This window comes from Salarias fasciatus, chromosome 15 (assembly GCF_902148845.1).
Source record: "Salarias fasciatus chromosome 15, fSalaFa1.1, whole genome shotgun sequence".
NCBI lineage: Eukaryota > Metazoa > Chordata > Actinopteri > Blenniiformes > Blenniidae > Salarias > Salarias fasciatus.
Genome location: NC_043759.1, coordinates 16525794 through 16550450, shown reverse-complemented (window position 1 = coordinate 16550450; position 24657 = coordinate 16525794). Strand labels below are relative to the sequence as shown.

At 41.3% G+C, this 24657-nt stretch overlaps 2 protein-coding genes across 2 annotated transcripts; one reads left to right on the top strand and one right to left on the bottom strand.

Moving 5' to 3' along the window:
* The first annotated feature begins 1796 nt into the window (after positions 1–1796).
* Positions 1797–15457, top strand: snx3 (sorting nexin 3). The gene is made up of 4 exons (XM_030110284.1): positions 1797–1993; positions 11678–11773; positions 12115–12239; positions 14629–15457. The coding sequence occupies exons 1-4, from the start codon at positions 1832–1834 to the stop codon at positions 14732–14734; spliced, it is 489 nt and encodes a 162-aa protein (XP_029966144.1). The 5' UTR covers positions 1797–1831; the 3' UTR covers positions 14735–15457.
* Positions 15458–17915: 2458 nt separating this feature from the next.
* On the bottom strand, positions 17916–24170 carry nr2e1 (nuclear receptor subfamily 2, group E, member 1). Its single transcript, XM_030110148.1, has 9 exons — positions 24017–24170; positions 21230–21375; positions 20516–20603; positions 19891–20126; positions 19290–19436; positions 18894–18990; positions 18614–18763; positions 18372–18477; positions 17916–18090 (listed from the first exon to the last, which is right to left on the bottom strand). Exons 1-9 carry the CDS (start codon positions 24144–24146, stop codon positions 17928–17930), a joined length of 1263 nt encoding a protein of 420 aa, XP_029966008.1. The 5' UTR covers positions 24147–24170; the 3' UTR covers positions 17916–17927.
* Between the last annotated feature and the right edge of the window lie 487 nt (positions 24171–24657).

Genomic DNA, 24657 nt, shown 5'->3' with positions numbered 1-24657 from the left:
ACATCGACTTGACAAACAAGAAAAAATAACCTTTATTATAAACAGGAATACTCACTTTTCTGCCAGTATTACGACGTTAATACAACGTTTTAACAACAAATGATTACAACATCATCCGTATACATTCATGTTAACCATTGTTTAAAATAATTTTTAGAAGAAATGGAATAATAAAAAAAAAATGTTTCAGTCTCATTATTCTCATTAATCAAATCACTTGTCAAAGTTAGCTGCTTTTAAACGTTGTTTTAGATCATTAATGTCTGATAAAATCAGTTTTGACATGTAAGGTGGACATATAAAGTAAAACAAGATTTATTCATATGGTCTCCATTCATACAGGAGGTAATTCACAGTGCTTTGCAATGAAATAAAGAAAATACCTTAAAACACAGCAATTCAGACTCTTGAGCTTAACCAATTAATATAGAAATAACTGAGTATTTCATGCTTTATAGCTAAATAATACAATGCGATGCAATGCATATCTTGCTGGAATTTTGTGCTGAGAACATGTGCAATGTGTTTTTGAAAGAAAGAAAGAACGGGCTAATGACAAGTTTGGCTTTTCCTCTTTTCAATCATAATGGATGCGATCATTTTTTAAGATGAAGTTCTTCAGTAGGCTGGATTAATGTAACTGTGTGCTCATAGGTCTCACTAAAAAAGCTTTCTGACAGCTCCAGATCATCCAGAATGCTCAACACAAAGAGGGAGGAGCATATTAATATTTAAAGTTCTGCACTGGCTGCCTGTCTGTCACAGGATTGGCTTCAAAATGTTACTTCTTGTATATGTCAAGGTCTGGCACCTTGGGTGATGAACTTGATCTATTGCGTTGTGCAAATCATAAATCCTTAATTAGGGTTAGGTTAGCTCTTATTCAAAAATTAGTGCAATGCTCAAGATGGAGAGATTGCACACTTATAAACCTACGTGATCAATAGATTGCAACCACTGCATGCTAATTGATATTGGTAAAATGCGCAGTGCGATTGACAAATCTTTGGCCAAATAACTTATCCATTATTTGCAAATGTCCCAAAAGTGCTTAACGTTTAAATGATTTTGGACCTACATACCAGATTTATTAGTACAACATGAAACATCCAGACCCCCAAGGTCCTCAGGAAATGTTTCAGAGTCAGAAACAAGGTGAAGCAGATTTTAGTTTGTAAGCTCCCCTGGCATGACACCCCCCTGATCACCTGCGGACTGCTTACACACTCGAACTGGACTTGAAACATTATCATCTAAGCCTTTCTATTAAACAAAACATTGTATTTATTTCATTATTTCATTTATTTAAATAAACCTTTTACTTTATTATAATGACTGTTTTGTTGTCACTTTGTTTCAATGTTTCATGATATCTTAAGGATGAGATTGTTAATCACTGTGTTTTCATTTGGGTGTGTGTGTGTGTGTGTGTGTGTGTGTGTGTGTCCGGTTGTAAACAAACCAGCAGGTGGTCGATCAGTGTCAGCTGAACCTCAGCTGATCGGAAGTGAAGCCCCTCGGCCTTTCAAGCTCGTGACAGTGACAAACGGAATTACGCCGCAGTTTATACAAGCTGCCTTCGATATAAAAGCAGAGCATAAACTTTCATTGAAAAATTTTCAATAAAATCTATAGAAAATGCGTAATATGATTAAATACATCATTAAAATTACATAAAATCTCAAACTACTTGACGAATTTTTCTTTAATTTTATCATATACCGACATAAATTGGGGAATAATTTTATTGTGAAGAGGAAAGCCGGATTGCCTATAACTATTGCTTGTAACTTCCTGCATTTCTGAGTCACCGAGAAGGACAGGGGGAGAAATGGCTGATGCCATAGCTGACACAAGAAGGCTCTGCGCGAAGCCACAGAACTTACATGACGCTTATGGACCCCCGAGTAACTTTTTAGAGATTGATGTGAGCAACCCCGAGACTGTCGGGGTAGGCAGGAGCAGATACACCACGTATGAAGTCCGCCTGAAGGTAAACCTCCGCCAATAACTGCTAATGGCATTAGCTTGAAAGAACGCTATCACGCCTCTGTTTTTAATATGTTGGAAAAAGAATATAATAACACCTGTCTTTAATACCTGAGGTGACACCGTCTTTCAGACACGCATATAGTCACACGCTTGATGTTTACATATGTCTCTCATCAACGAAGCAGAAGAGCTGTATGAAGAATCGTTTTAGCCAGCGCTTGCTAACATGTTAGCATGGTATTTATGGCAATCTGTGGTTAGTTATTCTACAATACACTACTAATTAACTATAAATATCAGCGTCCGAGCTAAATTATATATATTTAAAAAGACGGTTTTTATACTGACATTGTCAAATGTTTTTGACAGTGTTTTCCAAGCCTACATCCTCTGATGCTAGCGGATACATGTTGCTATCACAGTGAGGGACATGGGAATTTGTTTACATTATGCTCAAGTGTTTTTCCCTCGCAGTAACAATGCCAAGTCAATCCAGTTCACATGATATTTATTTATATAGTGGTATTTCTGTTTGCCCAAAAGTTTCTTCCAGCACAGTGCTGAGTCAAACTTCAACCACACCCAATTTTCTGACTGCAAAGAATTGATAACAGCGTTGATCGCTGTCACTGTGACCTCCCTGACAAAATGCTCTGCATGACATTTCTTCGTGTTGTTTGAAGCTGACAGTTCATGGTTTGCACATAATATCCTTTCAGTCTATCGATTTAGGCCAAAGGAGAACATGATTTATCGAGTCAGCTTCTTTGGAAGTGTAGACAGGATGCCTTATGCAGCCAGATCCTGTCCAGCTGCGCTCCCACCCCCTACAAACACACTTCCTTCCCCCAACTCCAGTGAAGAACTTCAAGGATGGTACAGCTACTTGGCTTCTGTGGGTTTCCTGTTGCTGATCGCGTTTGGAGTTGATCTGTTTTTTTAAGAGTTTGTTGGAACTGTTGGCTAATACTGTAAGGACTTTGACAGGAATATTGAGCAAGCGATTCAAAGAATTAGTCAATGCCAGTAGTTGTAAGACAGAAGCTGTGTGTGTGTTTTTGTCTGTCCTGGTTATGATTTTTTTAGTGCTGTCAGTTTTAATCGCATTGATCGCAGTTAATCGTGATTAATTCATGGAGAGCTGTCAACAGTTAACTTTTTAAAAGTTGAGATTAATCACAATGAAGAATCTAATACTCATAAATCAGTCCCAATGTCAGGAAAAAGACTATTATCCTCTAGTTATTTTCTTTGGCCCAATTGGCAGACCTCAATGGATTATTCGCAATTAAAAATGACAGCACTAGATTTTTTTTATAACTATGATTAAATGAATGAGTACTTTGAACTTCCATTCAGCCACAGCTTTCACTTTCCTTCACTTAACAAGCATACTCCAAGGCAGAAAAAATAGTTTGTTTTCGCAAATGATCGGTTTCAGTCTTACTGACTATATTTCATTCTTAGAAATATTTTATATCAAGAAAATACATAGAATCAAGTGGCATACGTTATAGCAGCATGCATAACAGTGAGTGAACAGTCTCAAAATCCATAGTTCAGGAACAACTCAACAGCCCTTGAAACAACTTTATCAAATAGTTTTAAAGTCCAGAGCATGCACTCTTAAGAACCTTGCACTAGCTGTACTAATACAGTTGTTTGCCATGTTAAAATGACAATGAGATGAGATTTGTTGTGTGTAATAACAATCAATGACAATATAAATTATCCACATTTTCCAAACATATCTTAATATCAGGAATTTAAAAGATTTTAAACAGGCAAAAGCAAACCATCTTTTCGTTGTTGCATTCCTGCTTATATAGTATTCTTTAGCAGATAGTGCAAATTTACAGACAAATATCTTAAAATAAGCTCACATAAATCAACATTCAGTGTCATTTTTTTTCGGCTTTGCGTCACAGGGTCTTAGAACTGATTATAGTTGACCATTTGTGAAAGCTCTGAGTTGGTCGAAAGACCGCCTGGCAAGCCGAGGTAGATAACACTCAAGAGAGGCTCCCAAATCTGGACTCAAATTGCAGATTTTTCCCCCTGAGGTGAGAGGGCTAACCATGTCCATGTGCTCATGTTAGCCTGCTTTGCTCAGTGGTGACAACACATGACCCGAGGCAGCTCAAAGTCCTGACGAGCTAAAGAAAGTAGATATTGCAGCATCCATCAGAAAAAGCAATGTTCATCTCCCCAATGGTCCCTTTCACATGTCCTGCTTTCTGAAACTTGCCAAACTGGCGTGAATGCACCGCTCCAGTTAAAATATTGCGAATGAGCTTTGGATTGTTTTGGCTTTCTATTCGGGAAATCTTTCCACACTGCTGATGTTGATTTGACACTGTTAAAGCTGCTGCATGGCTGTTTACAGCAAGTTATAAAAGGTGCTCAGTTTACAGCAGCTGTACAAAGGGGGGAAGAATCGGCTGAGTTAATTGGGTCAATTTTGCAATCTCCAATCAGTTAAAAACGCTTCCCTTAACCTACTTTTTTTATCTATTGAACATGCAAGTAGGATGGTAGTTGGAGCCATCTTTTAGGTTTTGTTCTTCTCCATGGATAAGCCCATGTCCGTCTCGTCTCTGCACTTCTTCACGCCTGCCATGAATGCAGGTGGAAATTAGGTCTTTGAGTCTAAAATCCAATTGGACCCTTTTTTGATAATGTGGACAGACTGTGTACAATGAGGCCATTGACTTTGATTGCAGATAGTAAAATGAACACATAATCATGAAATCAGTTTGAGGCACAGGTTCGCTGCAGCCTGTTATACAAAATGAGATTGAACAACTCTCTCAAAAACCATGCACGGTTTGTATGGCTTAAAAAAACATATTTTCTTCTGAATTTCACACGTTTTGTTGCCACCAATTAAAAAAAAAAAAAACAACTGTATCCATAACCTTGAACTTCGAATATGTTGAGTGCCTAAACTGTCAGGCAGTCACTCGGTTTATCTGATTGCCTCTTCTGTTATTTCTAAATTGTCATTTCAGTTGTCTGACACCCCTGTAGTTAATGGCCTGCAGTATTTGGACTGGTTAGCAGCCCTCGAGCATTTTATAGTTTCCCTTAAAGAAACAGGCTGAAGGGAGAGAAGCCGTCTCCAGGCATTAGTGTTGAATATAAGGCTACTGTACTTGATTAGCGTGTAATAATTAGCATATGCGTGTAATCAGCATTATTGTGCACCTCGTAGCCCTGTGTGACCCTGTTTTGCATAAGACCACAGAAGAAGCGGCGCATCCCTCACTTCTCAACAAATGTGGTGTCAACTTAGCTTTGCTTCTCTCTTTTTCCTTTCTTCAGGTTTCTTTGGGAGCATTTCACTTCATCTCCAGCATTTTAAGAGTGTTACCCACAATGCATTTGCCTGGAATGCATAGTGGTTCCTTTTTCCTTTTTTTCTTTAGCATTTTCTTATGATATTTCAGCCGGCTTTCATTTGATCATCTCATTATTCCGAACCACATTTATAACAGTTTCTCATCTTCTCATTGCTGTCCTGCTATCCACCCTGAAATTCGGGGAGAGCTCTTATGGCCGCACTGGGAGAGTCTGCCTAATCCCCTCATTGAGAGGACAGAAGAATGAAACCGGCCAGGGTGTGGGGGAGCTGGAACATTTACTCCCCATCCCCACTCGCCCCTACCCCCACCTATGGAAGGGCAGAAAGCCACCCTTCACCAGTCTTCATCCTATTGCCCACTTATCCCATCTCACGCCCAGCTGTGTGCAGTCAGTTGCTTTCTTCATCGGGTGGTCACCGTTATACTTGAGATGGCTACAGTACGTAAGGCAATATCATGTAAACATCAAAGTAAATAAATATTAATAAATATATCAGCTGTATTATTTAGGTGGGCTCAAAATGTAAATAGTGAAGCCTAAAATATTGTGTAATCGTTTGAAAAGTAGACTGTTTTCAATGTTTAACAGTGGGTAATACACACATACTTGTTGATAGACAGTCATGCTTTTGATGACTAAAATCCATGAGATTGGTCTGCCCAAGAGGTTGAAGCTAAATTTACTCCAAATTAAGGTGGACGTCTTATTCTGCCTGAGTGGACATGCAGTGCCCGGTGACATCCTGTCATTGCAAGGCTTGAATTTAAATGACTTAGTGACCAGAAAACTATTCATCATTAATGATTCTCTAATGGAGACCCTTTTTTCCCCCTCCCCAAAAGCCCTATCATATTGCATTCATATTTTTTTTTTCTCTTCCCGTTTCTAGCTTAGAGACCTCCTCCAAAAGAAAAGAAAAAAAAAAAAAAAAGCCAGCACAGTGCGTTTGTTTGGACACTTAGCAAACAGGGGGTTGGAGCTGCGTTGGGAAGGGGGAGGAAGGGGTGATGGGTATTATCAAAATTTCTTGTTTTTAGGTGGTTCCCATCTCATCCAGAGAGCGCATTCAGCAGAGCGAACTTTGGGATCTCACTTTGTTTATGGATAGGAGTACATAAAAGGGCTCTTATAGCTCTGTCTCTCTCAGTCTTCTACCCCTCCTCTTCTCTTCTCCCATAGCTTCTCCCTCTCTCTTTCTTTCTGTTTTCCATTTGGGCACTGGGACGGGGGCCTTTGGTCATTAATAAAAGTGTGTGTATGTGTGTGTGTGTCAGAAAGGAGGGGGTGTGGGGGGGAGGGGGTGCGCTTGTCAGGCACAGTCAAGTGTAATCCAAAGTCTACAGCATCCTCTTCGACAACTATTTTAATGGAAATAGGGAACATATTGTATCAAGGCTACCATATCCTACTTGAAATGACAGTATCAAAAGTGGGAGTTGATACTATGGCAACAAAGCAGCTTTTTGCCAGCTAGGCGAGTCGGAGAGAGGGTAGGCTGTCAGGCCGCAGAGGCCGGCAAGCGAGAGAACGAGTGAGAGAGTACATGGAGAGGAGAGAGTAAAAGACCCATAGCCCCAACGCTTTTGTTCCCAGTCCTCTTTTTTTCCCATTTTGGAATATGATGCAATGAGATGGTATTATGTTGCCATTTTTAATGCTATTATTCTGAAAAGGGACTATATGGGAGGGGTAAGAAGGGGGCATGATGGAGCTTTAGGATGCACACTCTCAAACTTGACTTAATCCATCCTGCTAAAAGCTAATGCATGGTGGCCTTGAACCATTCTCTCTGGAGATGAGTGATCTTTGTCCCCTCTCTCCGTCTTTCTGTCTCGCTGTTTTTTAAGGGTTCTGCTTCTTTTCAATCCATTTTCAATGAGCCCAAGGTATTGTGTCCCACACATTATGAATCACATGCTCTTCCTATGGAGCATAGATTGTACTTTGTACACTCATAATTGAAAGTGAAGCCGGTAGACTACTTTGGAGGAGGTACATAGCTTTATGGACTTTTTCATTTTTTAAGCTGTAAGATGGTTGTTATTACTCATTTGATTTTGAATGTAAAAATATATTTGCAATTCTGTTTTGATGTTTTTATGCTCTAGAAAGTGGACAAATTGAGATTTATTTTCCGAAATAATGAAATGCTCAGACCTAACTGGGTGTGGGCTGCTCCCATGTTCCAATCACTACAGAGGGCAGTAAGTTGAGACACCCGGCCCTAACCTCTAACCAGCCGTGAAGAGAACAGAGGGCACTGAAACCTGATCTTTGACTCGTAGGGCTCTCACGCACCGCCTCTCTCTGTGTTTGTATAAGTGAGAGAGAGAGTGAGACCTCTCATTTTTCACTCCTGTCGTTTCGTTCCTCCCCTTGTCCCGCGAGGCCAATCTCTTAATCACAGGGTTGGAGAAAGTGAGGGAATTGAAAGGCCAGGTGACTTTTCTTTCCTTACACTCTCACTCCCAGCCTCATTGTTCTTGACATGAGTGTTCTTGGTACGACTCTGCAAACGGGCTTGAGCTCTCTGGACTATTGTATTTACATTGTAAACTGTGTGTGACTGGTCAGACTGTGCAGTTAACACCTGTGCACGCATACTTCGTGCGCGCCACTGTGTGCCTGCGCACGGTTCGAGTGTTTCCTGTGTGCACATGATGGGATTAGAGTCACGGCGGTGGCAGATTACCTGTAACTGTGATCTGTTGTGGTGGGGATTAACTTTGTGGCGCTCCATGCTGTGAGGTAACATGACGCAGCGGGGAGAGACCACGGTGAGAGGAGAGTTGAGTTAATGCTGGAGCGCTGGGGCGATAAAGCTAAGATAATCCACTTCTCCTGTGACCTGAGAAAGAGGAGGAGTGAGGGGCTCACTGACAACTTCACCTGGAGAGGACTGGAGATAAATGGATACGGGACATTTTCAGGGCTGCTTGGCCACATAAAAAAAAAAAAAAAACAGAGAAAGAGGAAGTGACAGGATGTACATATCGTAGGACAACATGGTTATTAATTAAAATATCACTTTACAGAAAGGTTTTATCAAACATGATTGTTGCTTATTTTGCCCCCTTCACATAGTTTCTGAAAAAAAAAAAAAAACATTTTAACAACAATGATGTCAGGTTTAGCATTTTGGGAATAGAGTATCCAAAGTGACATAATTCAAATATTGTTGGCCTCTTTATTTGTCAGTCACAGTTGTGACTGTTTAGTGACTCACTTGTAAGTCAGAGTGAATGACTGCACAAAGTTTTCACAGTTTTAGCTAATACTGAATACCCAAAACCCTGACAGGTTATTAAATCAAGTGGCTCAAACTGAGCTTTAGTTGAATATAAACAATATTTACACCTGCAGCAAATTCCTTCAAGTGCCTGGACTCGTCATGAACAGAAACTGAGTCAGGAATATGTGATCGGACTTGCTGTATCATGCTGAACTTCCTCCATATTTACAGTTTGCCGAGCGAGGATTCCAGCCTCTCTGTCATTTTGGTCGTCTTATTGTCTTTCTCCTTGGAGGTGTAGTGCATCTATTCTATTTCTTTTTTTTTTGTCTTGCCGTCTCCCCGATTGGCATAATGCTTGTTGGCCTTCAATCCATGGTGGAAATATAAGTCACAATAGACACAAGAATTACTTTGGTTCCTTGAAAAGAAGCACCTAGCACTAAAGGTTGTAAATGCTTTTGGTTGAACTTTATCTTTTGTGAGCTTGCACTTACAGGATATTAAGTATATAATCATACAGTACTTTTTTTTTGGTTGCACATCTTCACCTGAGTGGATGATTATTAAGTAAATATATTTAGCTGGCAGCGTTTGTTTTTCCGTCAAACATGAAATTATTGTTACAGCAGGGCTCATTCTTTATCTGTGCTAAGATTTTAGTTTGCTAGATCCATAATATTCCAGATGGAGAGGAGGACAGGCGCAAAGACTGAATCAAACAAATGCCCATGTTTTCCTCATTGAAACACCAGGAGAGGAGTCTCAAGGGCAGAAAATCTGACTTATTTTTGCAGATCAAGGGAAATAAAGGAGGAAGGGACTGAAAAGGAGAGACCATGAGAGCGAAAAGACCACTCCTGGTCTCCCTCCTCTTCAATTAGTCTTGCACAGAGTAGACGAAGCTCCAACCTCTCCAGTTTCTCTGCTCTTCTTTTATGGCCACATACACCCCCTCCTTTCTCTTTTGTTCAGCCATTTACTCAGCCTTCTAGTTAACTCTCCATCCCCTTTACTGCACGCAGTCACAGTCGTCTGCTCATCGATCAGTCTGCTGCTCACGCTGTATTCATCCTGCACCTACTTGCTCAATTGCTTTGCTCTTGTGATTCCTCCTTCCATGAATTCTGACCTTCTGTAAATGTGGCCTGCCAATGAAATGTTCATTCACTCCCTTCTTGTTTGTACATTGTCATGGGATGGCCATGTGCTGTCAGGACTAGTGAAGAGGTTTGGCATTGTACTGTAATGTGCTGTTTGCTTCAGTGTTCTCTGTCAATGTCGAAACATCTCCCCTTTTTAATATAAAATTCACTCTCAAGTGCTTGTCAACAGCAACTTAGAATTGTGCACACATCTGTGCATTGGCATACACGAAAGCACAAAAAATGGCAAAACATTCTGAGTGGGATAGACCTTGGTGAGCAAAACATAAGTGAACTTTTTTTCCTTTTTTTGCCTGGAGGCCAGTTTCAATTTTTCTATTCAGTTGGGTTCAATTTGAAGGAGTCTTTGTTTTCTTTTTCTCCTCCTTTTTTTCTTTTAATAAAGTCAGCGTAGATGACACAAGGCTAAGCCCAAAACCACCTTTCACTCTTTTTCCCGATTGGTACAAGCTCTCCCTACAGCATTCAAGCGGTAATTTCTACTGCTATTTATACCATAGGAACAGAAAGTACATCCCCTCATTTAGTTTGTAGTCGTCAAATTGTTTTGGGAGCAACCTAAAGGTGCAATATATTTTTGAGATGCAAGTATTTAATTTCATCATTCAGTACTGCATAAAGAGTTATATTTGACTTTAGGTCAAATGTATCATAAATGTGTAAAATTAATGCTATATTGATAGTTGGATCTCAATACCACAACCACCGACGTTGAGGTTTTGGTACAGACCCTCTGCAGTATGACTCGACTGATCCCAGAGGTTTTCTATGGAATTCAGGTCTAGAGAAATTGCGGGCTGCTCCATTTGAGGTTCCTCAGTCTTCAGCAGTGATTTCCTAATGATGCCACCTTGATGAAATTGGCCTTGGTTCATGCAGGTTTACAGTGACTGAATTTCTGACGTAGTTAAGGTAGTATGGGCACAAAGTGTCAGTTTTGTTTTGACTAGACACACCTCTACACACTACAACGCCCCCACTGCCAACGACTCCTCTGGTGACAACGGCTTGACGCGTAGTGCGACCCTCAACGTCTCCGATATTGTTGGCGGCCATTATTTCGGATCAAGGTGAATGGCATTTCATCAGTGGACAGCACTGAGGCCGGCCGGTCCCTTGACCAGCATAATCACGCCCTAGCCCATGCAAGGTGGTGGTGCCGGTTACTGTACTACGAGTAGCTAATTAAGTAGAACTTAGGTAGTGCTCCTCATAGTACTCCTCGTTTTACTCTGATAAGTGTGGTTAAATTTCACATTTTTCAAGTTCATGCCGCTTTCTGAATTAGAAAGTAACACAAATTATCATTTCTTCAAGCCTGCTTCTTGCCTAGTCAGACCAACAGACGCACCCAGTCAAAGGTTTAATAATAATGACTATTAATGTTTTAAGTTTAATAATGAAACGTTTTCAACTTCAAAGCAAGTACGCATTATTTCCTTACATTGTGATGCTGTTTCTGTATTTATAGCGAGTTATCCTGAAAAGATCTTCCATTTTTCAAAAATGACAAATTCATTAATTCAACTGTCACAGAAATGTTCAGTAGCAGCTGTTCTCCGTGCTACCACTGCTTGAATAAAGTTTTTAGATGCACTTAACAAGCGATTATTATGCCTTTTTTCTGTTATAGGAAATAAGTGACACTAACACATTTCAGTATCTGAAGAACAGCCGTTTCAATGCTGACGGTCAAAGCTCTGACTAAAAATGGCTTCATGAAAATGGATCTGAATTCAATTTTTGAGCGTTAATCTGATCCTTCCTCACTTCCTAACATTTTCATGTAGAATGAGGCTGTTTAAAAAAAAATAAATAATAAAAAAAACTGCTGGGAAGGTTTGAGAGCAATTTCTTTGTAAATCAAGGGAACTCTTTAAAGTGACACCTGTAACAGTTTGCTGCCTGTTTGTGTCCCCAGACCAACCTCCCCATCTTCAAGCTGAAGGAGTCTTGTGTACGGAGGCGGTACAGCGACTTTGAGTGGCTCCGAGCGGAGCTGGAGAGGGAGAGCAAGGTGAGCCGCGGAGGTGAACTCCACACAAAGGCCGCTGAGTACTTAGCTTATCAAATCAGCACGTAACATTGGCCACATCTGCAGTGTTTTGTTACGAGCGAGAAAGAGGTTGAGAGAGCTTTTGAACCTCTGCGCGTTTGCTCACAAAAATATCTGCCCCCGTGAGCCGAGTTCGCAAACCGCGGCTCGAGAAAAGACGAGCTGAAATGTTGTGAAGATTCCACAGCCGGGCGTACAAGTGCACTTTTATTAATCTGAAATTCTAAAACCTTGTTGTAGAAACAGCTTGTGCATGTTTCTTGTTTAATTGTGGCCATATTTTTCTTCCCCCCCACCTCCAGGTTGTCGTACCGCCCCTCCCTGGAAAAGCTCTCTTCCGGCAGCTTCCGTTTCGAGCAGATAATGGCATATTTGATGACTCCTTCATTGAGGAGCGGAGACAAGGTCTGGAGCAGTTTCTCAACAAGTAAGCCCGTCCACATCTCCTCACGCTTTATCCGCTCCTCTCCCACTTCACTGCGAGGTTAAAGCCATTTTATTCTTTACAATTTTCCTGCAAGCAGCTGCAGTCATTTTACAGCTCTAGGTTTTTTTTTTTTTTGTTTTTGGTTTTTTTTTAACTCTGAGGAACAATGAAACACTTTCTGCAATAAGTAGATTCAACTTTTTCACTTCTCTTCACATTGTTAACAAACTGAACCCGCAGACACTGACAGGTCTTTTTCTATCTATCCTCCTTAATTCTCTGTTATAATTATCTCGCAGAGGACAAGAACAAGCAAAGAGGACTTAAGTGCGCACCCCCACAACATAATTTTTCCCACATTTGTTTTGTTGTTGATGTGTAATTTATGTTAATTGCAGCTCAAATTACAGCGCGTGGTTCCACGGGATGGTGTGTGCACCTCTGCTTATTTTTGATCCAGCATGTCCTCATTTTCAGCTGCCGAACAATAAAAGTTACAGTGTGATTGTAATTATTTGCTTTGATTGCGGACTTGGCCATTATCTTTGTTTCATGTGCAAATGCATCAATGTTTCCTGTTGGAATATTAAGTGCGCTAAGACAGTTGAGAAAATTAAAATCCATAAATATGTTTTTTTTTTTTAAGAATATGAGAATGTGTTGGTAATTAAGACCCTCTCTCTCTCACACACACACACACGCACACACTTAGCTTTCTATGAATGAAACCGCGCTGTTGATCATATTATTGTTCAGACGTGATACTGGCCCATGTGGCTGGCAGCATTGTTTAATCTGTGATTGAGAGCATTGTGAAGAGGAAATCTTTTGGAATGCTAAACATGGGTGTCACTGTGGAAAAAGTGAGAAGGAGGAGAAGAAAGGGCCAGCTTGCTTTCTTTTCTGTCTTGTTGTTGATGAAGCTAGTCAGACATTATTCATGCTCCAGGAAAAGGAGATGGTCTTGAAAAATCAAACCCCTCCTCGGGATTTAACTTGTCAACATTTCCAAACCTATTAAATGGAATAACTCACAGGTCAGTCATTGGAAAGATCAAGTTTGCCCCTGTGCTGCTTAATTTGTTTGAAATATTTCCCATCAGAAGTTAAGATGCACGCATGTGTCCGAATGTCACCGTGTTGATCTCCTTCAGTAATAAATAGCTTTAAAAATTGGCTTTTTTTTTTCTTTCTTTTTGGGAGTCTCAGGTGCACCGATTCATTCTCATTAAGCCGCTTTGCGTCATCTGAAAGGACATTCAAGGAAACCTGATGTCAGAGTGGCTTCAAGAGAGGAAATGTCCCCAACATTCACTATTTCCCTTAAAAAAAAAAAAATTAATAACGTTCAGCTTTGAGGGAGGTGATTTAAAGCACAGATTCAGACCAGGAAATGAAAGATGTCAGAGAAAAGCACTTAAACCAAAGAAAACGATTTGTCTGAAGTCTCTTTAGCAGCAGCTCCTTCACTCTGTTGGTACACATGAAAACATAGAAGCAGAGACGCGTCGGCAAGAGAGAGAAAGTTTCAGTTGACTTGTTTCAGCCCAGGAAGTCCACGTGGAGAAATGTTTGCTCTTTCTGACAATCGAGCTTTTCTGTGATGCGAGTCACACATTGCTGTCCATGAAGTGGTGCCGCTAACCACGACAGTCCCGAGATAAACGGCTGGAGAATAACTTTTCAGTGTAGTAATCGGCACACTGCTCTCATCCCTTCTCCTTTTCTCTCTTCTGTCAAATATTCTCAGTGTTTCCTTCAATTCTTTGACTCCTCATTTTGAAATTTTCTGTGTATGTTTTTTCTTTTCCAAGGTACGTTGGTCAGCTGTAACCTTGATAGATTATGTTGTGGTTCAACTTTTACTGCTTAAGCTCTTAAAGTTTGCCGTATTATCTGACATGAAGATGCTGGCTGCAGCAGTGATGGTGGAACCTCCATGTTTTGGACTAGTCTGTCCAGCACATCCAAGAGATTGTTAGCATCTGGAAATGCTGTTTCTGATTCCTTTCTATCTATTAATTCCTGCATCGGTTTGAGCCGTAGTAGCGTAGATCCTCTCCACACCTGCTTCGATGAGCCTCGGCCATGTTCCCAGAGTTGATTCTGTTTCCTTCCTTGGACCACTGCAGACGGGGAACGCCCCACATGCAACGCTCCGATTCAGTCATTTCACCGTCATCAAACCCACTCAAAATACACATGCTGTTTTTTCTGCTTCCATCACTTAGAACAAAATGCTCATGTGCTGCCTGAACTGGCGCCATTGCCACAATATTGTTCACATCGGTTGCCAGCAGTCATACAAACCGATGGATGTCTGTCTGTGACTGCTATGTCTTCACCCCTCGTCGTCAGCTGGTAAACTCACCTGTGTTTTTTTCCCCAGAGTGGCCGGCCACCCTCTCGCTCAGAACGAAAGATGCCTGCACATGTTTCTACAGGACGAGTCTGTGGACAAGAACTACACCCCATCCAAAGTCAGACAAGCCTGAAAACTAAAGACGGCTCTGCTCGCTCCGGTCCGGTCCGCTCTGGCTCTGCCCTGCTCAGCCTTGCTTGACCCAACAACTCAAAGCTCTCGTCACTGCTACAGGTTTCTCTCCCAAAAATAAATCTCGGTTGCAACTTCTCCCCTTCAAAGGAAAAAAAAAAAAAAAAATGTCAATCACTGCTTCTTTTTTTATTATTATTCAGTTAATTAGTTATCCTGATCGGTGCTTATTTTCACCTCGTAATTGGAGTCCACCATGTTCGACACATAAACCGTGGTTGAAAGTAATTTATAGTAATTTCTCTTTCTGTCTGGAAATGCCACTAACATGAATATATGATGTATTTATCATTTAGCTAAATGTCTTGAATATCTTCATTTATATAGTGACATTGAATGAGCATCCTATGTATGTAAAGCTCCTGTGATGATGACCCCATCCAGTACTGGCATGTGCTGCTCACCGTAACAGACACACGTGTTGAAAGGCCTTGACTTTTAAATCACAATCTGTTGATCCAGTCTTCAGACGCAAGCATGTGTGTGTGCGTGTGTGTTTGTGTATCAACCAGCACCTGCCCAACTATCACAATGATTTTCTAGCAAGAAATTTACACAGAGGGATCTGCAGTATTTCTACTGGCTATATGCATTTTGAGATTTGTATACTGCTGTGCCATTTTTGTTTATTTTGAAGATTTTCCAATAAAATAGGTGAAATGTCTCCACGTACAAGGCCTTTTGTTGATTTGCATCCATCCACAGCTGCTCATTGGGTCCTTGGGGAAATACTTCATGCTGCCAGAAATAGTAAACCCTGCCGGATTTAAAGAAACGTATAAATAAATAATTATGCAATACAAAAATTGCATGAAAATCTTTCTCCAATACCAAAACAGTTTAGGGTCTCCAGCTTATCAAATAGAGAGGAAGCTGCCTTTAATAAAGAAAAACATTAAAATAGGAACCTTTGAAAGCACAAATTAAACCAGTATGTAAGGAAATAGCCACTGTTTAAAAGTGTTCTGGGTAACTGATGATGTGTGTTTACTACAGAACTACAGCAGCAGAAGGCAGGCTACACCACACCTAACCAGTTCATCGCTCACACTCATACCTGCAGACAATCGAGAGTCACCGGACAAACTCGGACACATTTTTTGGACTGTGGGACGGAACTGCATAGTTCCCATGTAATGTCCACATAAGCTCCAACGGTCAGAATCAAACTGAGAATATCCTCATTTAGCCTCCTCCAAAAGGGCAGTATTGTGTAAATACACTATAAAGTTGACTTTGACTGACTAAAGATCAAGTTTGACATTTTTCTGCAAGTCAGAAATCCTTTTTTCTTCCATTTGCAGTTGCACAATTTCTTAATGAGCAGCTAATATACTTTACTGCTCAAAAACATCACCACAGTATTTTTTAATGAATGGGGTTCAGACCAGCAACTCATCCACTGAGCCCTGCTGAAGTCTGATTTTATCACACCACTCATGTCAGACTGATTTCTGTTTTAAAATGCCAATACTGACAATATTCTGAATGACAAGCATGTTCAAATCCAAGACCTCACATTAAAATACTTGTAAAACTTAATGGAATTCAATTAATAAATTCTCTCTGAGGGTATTTCAAAGGTGATTTTTTTTTTTTTTTTTGGTCAAAGGTTATTTCAAAAGTGAAAAAAGTAAAAAGAAAAGTTAAGGCTGTCTGATTAATCTCACTAATAGTTTTTTTTATTGGCAAACTTGGTGTTTGCGTAGAAATTTGTTAAATATATCCGCAAACTTGTCTATTTTTAGTGATTTGTGGGTTTTGTGATGAAGTGGGATCACATTTTTATTTGAGTTTATCAAAAAACTGAGTTAGAATTGTATTGAATTGTCATTATGAAGACAAATTCTGAAAATGTTTTGTGTGACACAGTTGCAAAAAATGTGTGACTTACTAAAAATTGCCACTTTCCTTACATCTATTTTCCCCTTGGCATCATTTGCTGAGTTCACTAATCTGAAAATGTCAGTGAATTCAGATGAAGTTAAACATTTCTGAAAGATGAAAAAATAGAAAGCCACAGGTAGTTCTGGAATAATAATTTCTGGTGTTTGTTCAATTGTTATTGAACTGAAAATTCGATCAAAATCAATACATTTCTCATATGATAATATACCACTTCCATACTTGTGAACGTCTTACAGCAAGAAAACAGTCAGATGAAAGAAGAGCAACGCCATCATTAGCTGTGTGATGTATTTTAAGAACAAGCTTAAAATCTGCAGATAATAGTTTTACTGTCCAAGAAAACACTTTAATTCAGTGTATTTTATTCTCTTGGTTACAACTCTAAATAGTTATAACTCCAGTTATTTACAACAGAATAAAAACATCACAGGCCACGAAAACACACCTCCAAGTGCTGAATATTAATTTATCCAGTGTTAGTGTCTAACTTCACAAAGTCGACCTAAACATTTTTAATGCTGCGCCTCAAACAGGGACACACCAACACAGACGGGACAGCAGCCACTTAAATACACACACCTTTCCTCGGATGAATGTCGTTTTACAGTCAATACGATCATATGCTTTAAAGATTTTTTTTTTCTTTTCCTCCATGACATTTCAAAGAGCTGGCACCTCTTCGTGTTCGTTGGTTTCAGCACCGGATCGGGGGAACAGCGACTCGCGTCGCGCCATTACGCATGCGTCGTTTAGTTTTTTTTTTTGTTGTTGTTTTTTTTTTGGTTTCCTCCATTGGGATTGAAGACAGCAATAACAAGATTAAATTGGTCGTCAAGCTCATTGGTCTCAAAGACACTCGAAAAAAAAAACATCTTTTAATTTACAATATTTCTTTGTCCCGCGCGCGTGGCGGGTGCTCTCCAGAGTCTTTAAGGTGATGTTTCCAACGCTGCGGGCGTTCTGCGCCACAGCCACAGATGGCAGCTTTCAGCATCATACAGGCGGTTCTATAATGAAAGGTACATGCTAATCCTCAACTAGAGCGACTGTTAACAGGTCTAACTTGTGATCTGGTTGTGTTCGAGTCTTTACATTAAGACAGCCTAAGTGATGCGCTCAGCCCGGGCGACACCTTTGACCTTCCGTGTGACTGCTGGGTGGGCCTCCAGCTCCAGTCTCTTCTCGTGCTCGTCCGCAAGCGCGGGGGTGGGGGGGTGGGGGGGATTTCATATATCGCTGGACTTGTACATGTCGGAGAGCAGCCGGGTGATTGGCACGTTGCCGATGGTCTTTTTGAAGAACACCTCCTCGATGGTGGAGGGGCTGACGGAGCGCAGCGCCGGGAGGAGCAGGAGCAGCTTCCCGAAGCGACACGGCTGAGTGGGGTACCTGAAACACACCGCAGGCCGGGTTTTAACCCCTCTCTCTCTCTCTCTCTCTCTCTCTCTCTCTCTCTCTCTCTCTCTCTCTCTCTCTCTCTCTCTCTCTCTCTCTCTCTCTCTCTCTCTCCCTCTCTCTCTCTCTCTCTCTCATTAGCGCACACCTGCCACTTAAACGCGCGCCTCATTTGTAGCACCTGTGCAAAATTACAGAAGGCTCCAGTGGCTTCTTGCCTCATTAACTCTGTAATGAATCTGTCTATAGACAGATAGATGTCCTGTCCACCTTACCTGGTGTGTATGTAACTGTTGAGTGTGAGCTGCGCCTCGTCTTGAAGTGCGGCGATTGCGCTTGCGTTGCGGAAACTTCTTAACTCGGTGCTGCCATGCGTAGGAACTGTAAAAGGCATGTCCAAATGTCCCATTTTACTGCGTTCATTAGTTTAAACTTTTAAAGAAGCTTTTTTTTTTTTTTTAAATTAAATTCTGAATTAATGTGATTTTAAGTTTTCAAAGTTGCGTAAAATACGCACCAGCTTTGAAGGTCACGATGCATTTCAAACACGCGAACTCTGTCGCGTCAAGACGCATCTGTCTGAATCTGGTCACGACCTCCTGCAGCGCCTGGATCTCAGACATGATCTTATTCATCCGCTGAGACTCCGTGTTTTCGGTGTTCATCCCTGAAGTCAGAGATTGAGAAGAAAATGTCAGCACGTGAGGTAACGCCACCCCGGATTATACAGTATTTCCTTGACACATTTACATTTGCGGCTCAGCATGAAGTTAAGCTCTGTCGTGGTTTGCGCATACCAGAAACGGCGAGGAGAGTGGACGAGTCCACGGGGATGGCCCACTGCGCGATGCCCAGCACGAATAACTCCCTCCACGCATCCTCCAGCAGAATCAGCTAAAAGAACGATCACATTTCAGTGATAAACTTTTTCAGCACACTAAAGAAAATAACACATTGTATTTTAATCATCTCTGGCATTTAGTTGCGTGAAACAACAGGTCCTCATCGAACACGTTCTTCATTATTGTATGCATTAAATTCATTAGTCAAAATCAATTTAACATAAATAGTTCAATCTGAAATACCTGAAAAGAACTATGAATCATTTAGATATTGGTAAACTATGCACCTAAAAAAAGAGTTAAAACTTCTTAGATGATTATTCAAATGTGTGTATTTCTTCCAAACTGTACCTGATCCGATAAAGGCAGGGTGGAGAACGCGGGGACACTTTTTGCCCACTTGATGCTCATGAAGAGGAGGCGCGCCGCCGACTCGCACACAGACTCGGTGGCCACCTCGTACAGGTACATGGGGGTGCCGCTGACCTCGTGGGGATACTAAAAAGAGCGCAAAAAAAAAAAAAAAAAAAGAAAAAATGAGCATCGCTCTTTTCACCACCTTGCGTCACGGCAGTGTTTTCATGACGCACAATTCACAGCAATGGTGAACAACAAAGGTCGAATTCCAAGCCCCGGCACCTGGTGCTATAATTATTAGTGTTGCTTGTGGTGGATTAACGGTGAGAAATCTAATTGGCGGATTTATGGTTCTTAGAGGCTGCTAAATAGGGACAGGAATTTCAACTTCTCACCCCTGTGAGGGGGAAAAATATAATCCTATAATAACATTTGAGAAGGCTCTCATACAAATATCCATTCCATAATCTATTAAAGATTTGACTTTAAATTTGACAAATTTGACTTTTTAAAACTACTAAATAAATAAATATATGAATAAATTCTTCAAAACGGAAGGTGTAATTTAAGATAATTGTTTGAAGCTGTCCCGTACCTTTGGGGTGGGCTGCGCCAGGCCCACGATGGCCTGTCTCTCAGGTGTGGTCGCCACCGTGTTCATGTCCAGGTTGTGAGGCTCCAGCTGCGTGACGGTGGTGAAGAAGGGCGGCCCGGGCAGCGAGGACCCGGGGAAATGGGTCGAGGAGCCGTTCACCTCTTTGTGGCCCCTGAAATATAAGGCGACCTGCTTGCGGATGGTGGAGGTTCGGGGGCCCCTCTCGTGCTGAACGGCTGTGGAACGGGACATGGAAACACACACGTTGAAAGGGGACGATCTCTGCAAGCAGTCGATTCATTCTTTCTGTAATTTGTTTGTTTTGTCATTACAGTGATTAGAACTTAGAATTATTAAACTATAGGCTGAATAAATCAAATTAGGAGCTCGACGTGTAAACAGTGTAAAAGAAATATAATTGGCTGTAATGAGGTTCTATCAGCGAACCAGCAGAGCAGAAATAAAGCCCCTTTAAAACAAGCAAAGAGCAGGTAATTATCAACTTCTTTTGAGTCTTGATTAACAGCCTTAACGCACTCTTCCCTCCGAGTTTACCACCTTCAATCCGCACACCGCAGCGTGGCGTTTCTCTGGTCAAAGTGATAATTCAATTAAACCCATTTACCGTCTTTATTCATGTTCACTTCCAGACACTTTTTCAAGCGACACGCTCGGCACTGGTTTCTGTGAGTTTTGTCTACGGGACAGCCACCCTGTACAGAGAGGAAGAAGAGGGAGGAGGGGGGGTTGAGGAGAAAAAAAAAAAACGGGGTTACAGCTTGCGGTTGAATTTCCCTCCGCCTGCACGACAGAGCGCTCCGTGCTATTATCCTCCTGGGAGGCCAATCTCCAGGTGAAAGATCGTGCTATTATCTTGTAGTTATGAACCCGCTCCCCGCGGCTCCAGCGCGACTTCATCCCGCGGGATAAGTACTCCATCCCGCCCTCTGCTGCCTAAATCCTCGCCGTTCGAGTCATCACATTAGATTGGATTACACCTGATGCATTACAGCGGCGCGGTGTTTAGCCCTGTACTTAATGGTCCAGGCATGACACAATTAGGCTCATCAAGGGAGACTTAACGCAGCGCCAAGAGGGAAAGGCAATCAACAGTCTGCGCGTAAAATACGCACGCCCTGCGTAAAGCTGCTACAGCGTTTTGGATGAGCACCCGGGTCTCACTGGATACATAAAAACGGCAGTGGTACAGTCTAGTCTGCTTGAAGTGGACCAAACAAGCACAGCACGGGCAGCGCTTACCTGATGATGATCAAATCAGAGCACTTCAAGTTCATCACGCATTAAGCTGAAGATAGTGAAAATAGACAAGGACTCTCACCTGAGAGCCAGATTTACAGACGTAGGTCCTGTTTCTTCGGATGCTCCTCTTGAAGAATCCCGAGCAGCCGTCACAGGCGTAAACCCCGTAGTGTTTCCCTGAGCTGCGGTCCCCGCACACTTTACACGGGATGTCCAGTATTCGACCTGGAAAAGGCCCAGATGTCCATCACTTAACACGCTCTCTAATTTTTAGAAATTTGAGGCCAGTTTTGAATTATTAATGTCTGATGGTGACTTGTCGCTCCTGCTTGAATTACACATTGTGTATAATTCCCAAAAATGACAAAACTTTACAGGTTCGCGGCCTGCGGGATTTTATAATCCGTGAAAAGGTTTGGGTGCCAAATTATCAGATAGAACTTGTGTTTTGGACATGCGCATTTCAGATCAAACCAAATCAATTGACCAATCATCTTATAAATGACCTATTTTTTTTTTTTTGGTCACACACACACACACACACACACACACACACACACACACACACACACACACACACACACACACACACACACAGAAAGTAAGTCACAGTGGACAACGCCCCACGCCTCATCCGACCGTGACCATGGGAATCCACCGCGCTCATTTCGAGAATAAAGTCCGGTGGGAAGCGTCATATCTGAGCTCTCTAAGACAATGACCAGAGGGCGCACAATGGAGACATTAGGGGAAAGTGTTAACTTAATGATTTTCCCCCATTGAACCTCGTCTGACTGCCTGGATCTCGACAAGCTGCCAACTCCACTTCATAATGGGACTCGACAGCTGCTTTATCCCACAGGTCTATAGGCCCCGGGATTAGGGAGTGACACTGCACCATGAGAATAATACGCACCAACTCGTTTCACCAACTCAAATGAAGTGTATGTAAATCAACCTCGGTGTAGATGAAAAAAAAAAGTGATTTTTTTTTTTGGTGAAGATTTTGTATTCAGATCTCTTAAAAAGGACTATATTTGTATGCATATGAGGGAGTCCTTTTTTATTCTGGAGGGAAAAGCCGTCTATGTAATTACATTGACGTTTTGCCACCTGCTCATTGATTCACCAGTGACCCGTCAAAAAGGGTAGCATGGGAATAACTACTCGGCAGCAAAAACAATGACTTCAGGGGAGAGTTATAGGACTTCAATTGGCTGTTTATGAAGAATCAGAGGGCCGTGCCGTTTTCTGGAAACTCAGGCCACAATCGTGTAATTTCCTGAAAATAGCGACAAACCGTTTTCAATTTAGCGATCATGGCTGTGAAAATAATTCGAATTGTATTTATTATAGGTTGGGAAAATGGAGAAAGTAATCCTCTTATCAGGGGCAATTTTTGGATAATACGCTTAATAGGTGTGGGGTAATCTCAACAGTGGATTTTGCTTTATGATTTTTTTTTTTTAAATGTTGACAACCAGAGCAATTAAATATTAAAGAGTTCAAGTTCATTTGTGCAAGAATTACAGATAAGAAAACAGTTAAACAAAAATAAAAAAACATCGTGTAAAGATTTCGAACGAGAAAAGCCCGAATAAATACTAAATGGTGGTTGCTGACAGTCAATTAAATAAATGGACGCACAATTTTGTTGTGAAAGGGGGAAACGTATTTAACTTTCCGCTGTGGGGGTCCAATGCGTCTCCATTGTGCACAGTAATTGCTTGAAGATATATGGCATATTCTATTAACGTAATCACCATCAAGCTTAAAAAAAGAAGGAAAAAAATCTGCGGAAAGAGCTGAAAATTAAATTTCTCTAAGAGGGAAGTCATTGTTTCCTCTCATAATCCGGATACGAACCTGTTTGATTGATGACCTGCATGATTTTTGTCCTTCAGTTTAAATAAACGTGTATTTTAAACGTTGCTCTCTGGTTGTGTCATTTAGAACAACTTTATTTTCATGTAGTAAACCCAATTGAAATAAACAAAACCAGTGGTAACTGTTTTAATACAAATAACTGAATAATATCTTTGATAGTAATAAAAGATAAAGAAAAGAAACACACACAGGAGGGAAGTGTATATTTAACAGAAATAATGTGCATGTTAAACAAAATATCAGCTTTGAAATGTGAGTGGGATTAAAGTTACTATTGTGATGAGGCCTAGTCGAGATTGGGATATATTTGCAGAGGCTGAAGAGAAACGCTTTCAGTATAATCTGATGTGAAAATCAATTTACACCTAAAAGCGTAAATTTATCCAAAAGTATAATAAGGATTTATGTGGATAATTAGATTAAATTGTATCGCAGAGACATGCATGCACGTATTAAAACAAGATAAGAGGCTAGACATTTTCATAAAGACTCGCTTTAACGTAGTAAGAGAAGATTATTATTTTTTAAAACCCACATTTTCAAATGTAACCCACTGTTTAAATTCTTTTCTGTTTAAGAAGCTCTGTGAAGACATTCCTACAAATAAAATTAGAGGCAACAAGTGTCATCAAGTGGGAGGATAAATGAGCGTTTGAGGGAAGAAATATCTGCTTTATCTTTATTTTCTTCGTACTATTATTGAAAAGCAAAATTTATTCATTTTGCCAATCTTTGCTATAATTTTCAAACTTCCTCTGAAATAAAACGCGCGTCCGGGCGCCTTTCCCGTTTTATACTCAGGAATAAATTCTTACACTGAAGCTCTGATGGCATTATAAACGTGTACTCCAACGATCACACGCCAGGTTGAGTGAACTTTTTTTTTTTTAATTCTGTGTCAGTAAAAGGCCTCTGCCTCTCTCGGAGTCACTTATCCGTTGCGCCGTGCGCAATGAAGGAAGAGACGGGAGAAACTTACTTGATTTGACATTCAGAATATCCAAACAGCCACTTGTTGAGCCCGTGGGTTTGCTCATCATGGATTCTCGCTCTTTTGAAGAGTCAATGTAAGAAAAAAAATCTCCCTTTTCTTCTCGCCTTGTTGACATGAAAGAAGTCCGTGAAGCCGCAGCACGTTTCACTTTCTTCACCGGCGGCGTCGATCACGGCGAGTCCAACTCCTCACGACCAACTTGACAGACGGCGAGCCTCCCGGTCGACAGGTCCGAATTAAGACGCGCGGCTGTGCATGGTGTCTGTCCCGCCACCTCTCCTCGCCTCTCGTTACCTCTGGGGACGGTGAGAGCCTCCGGGCAGCAGCCGCTCTCCGCTCCGGCTAGGAGCGCAACAGTCGCTGGATAAAAAAAGTTGGATTTGGTGGGAAAAACGGAGCCTGGAACATCCGACGGTGCCAAACCAGGAGGGACTGCAGGGCGGGTGGGGGGTAAAAAGCAAGTATTTGGTAGTTTCTGACAGGTGAAAGCTTGTTAAAACCACGACACGATGTGACTTTGTGGTGCGAGTTCCCCGAATAAGCCCTGGTAATATTTATGAGAAGTGTCAGGGGGAGGCTGGAGGGTGGAGATCTCCACTTCCTTCATCCACTTGGCTTTCTACTCC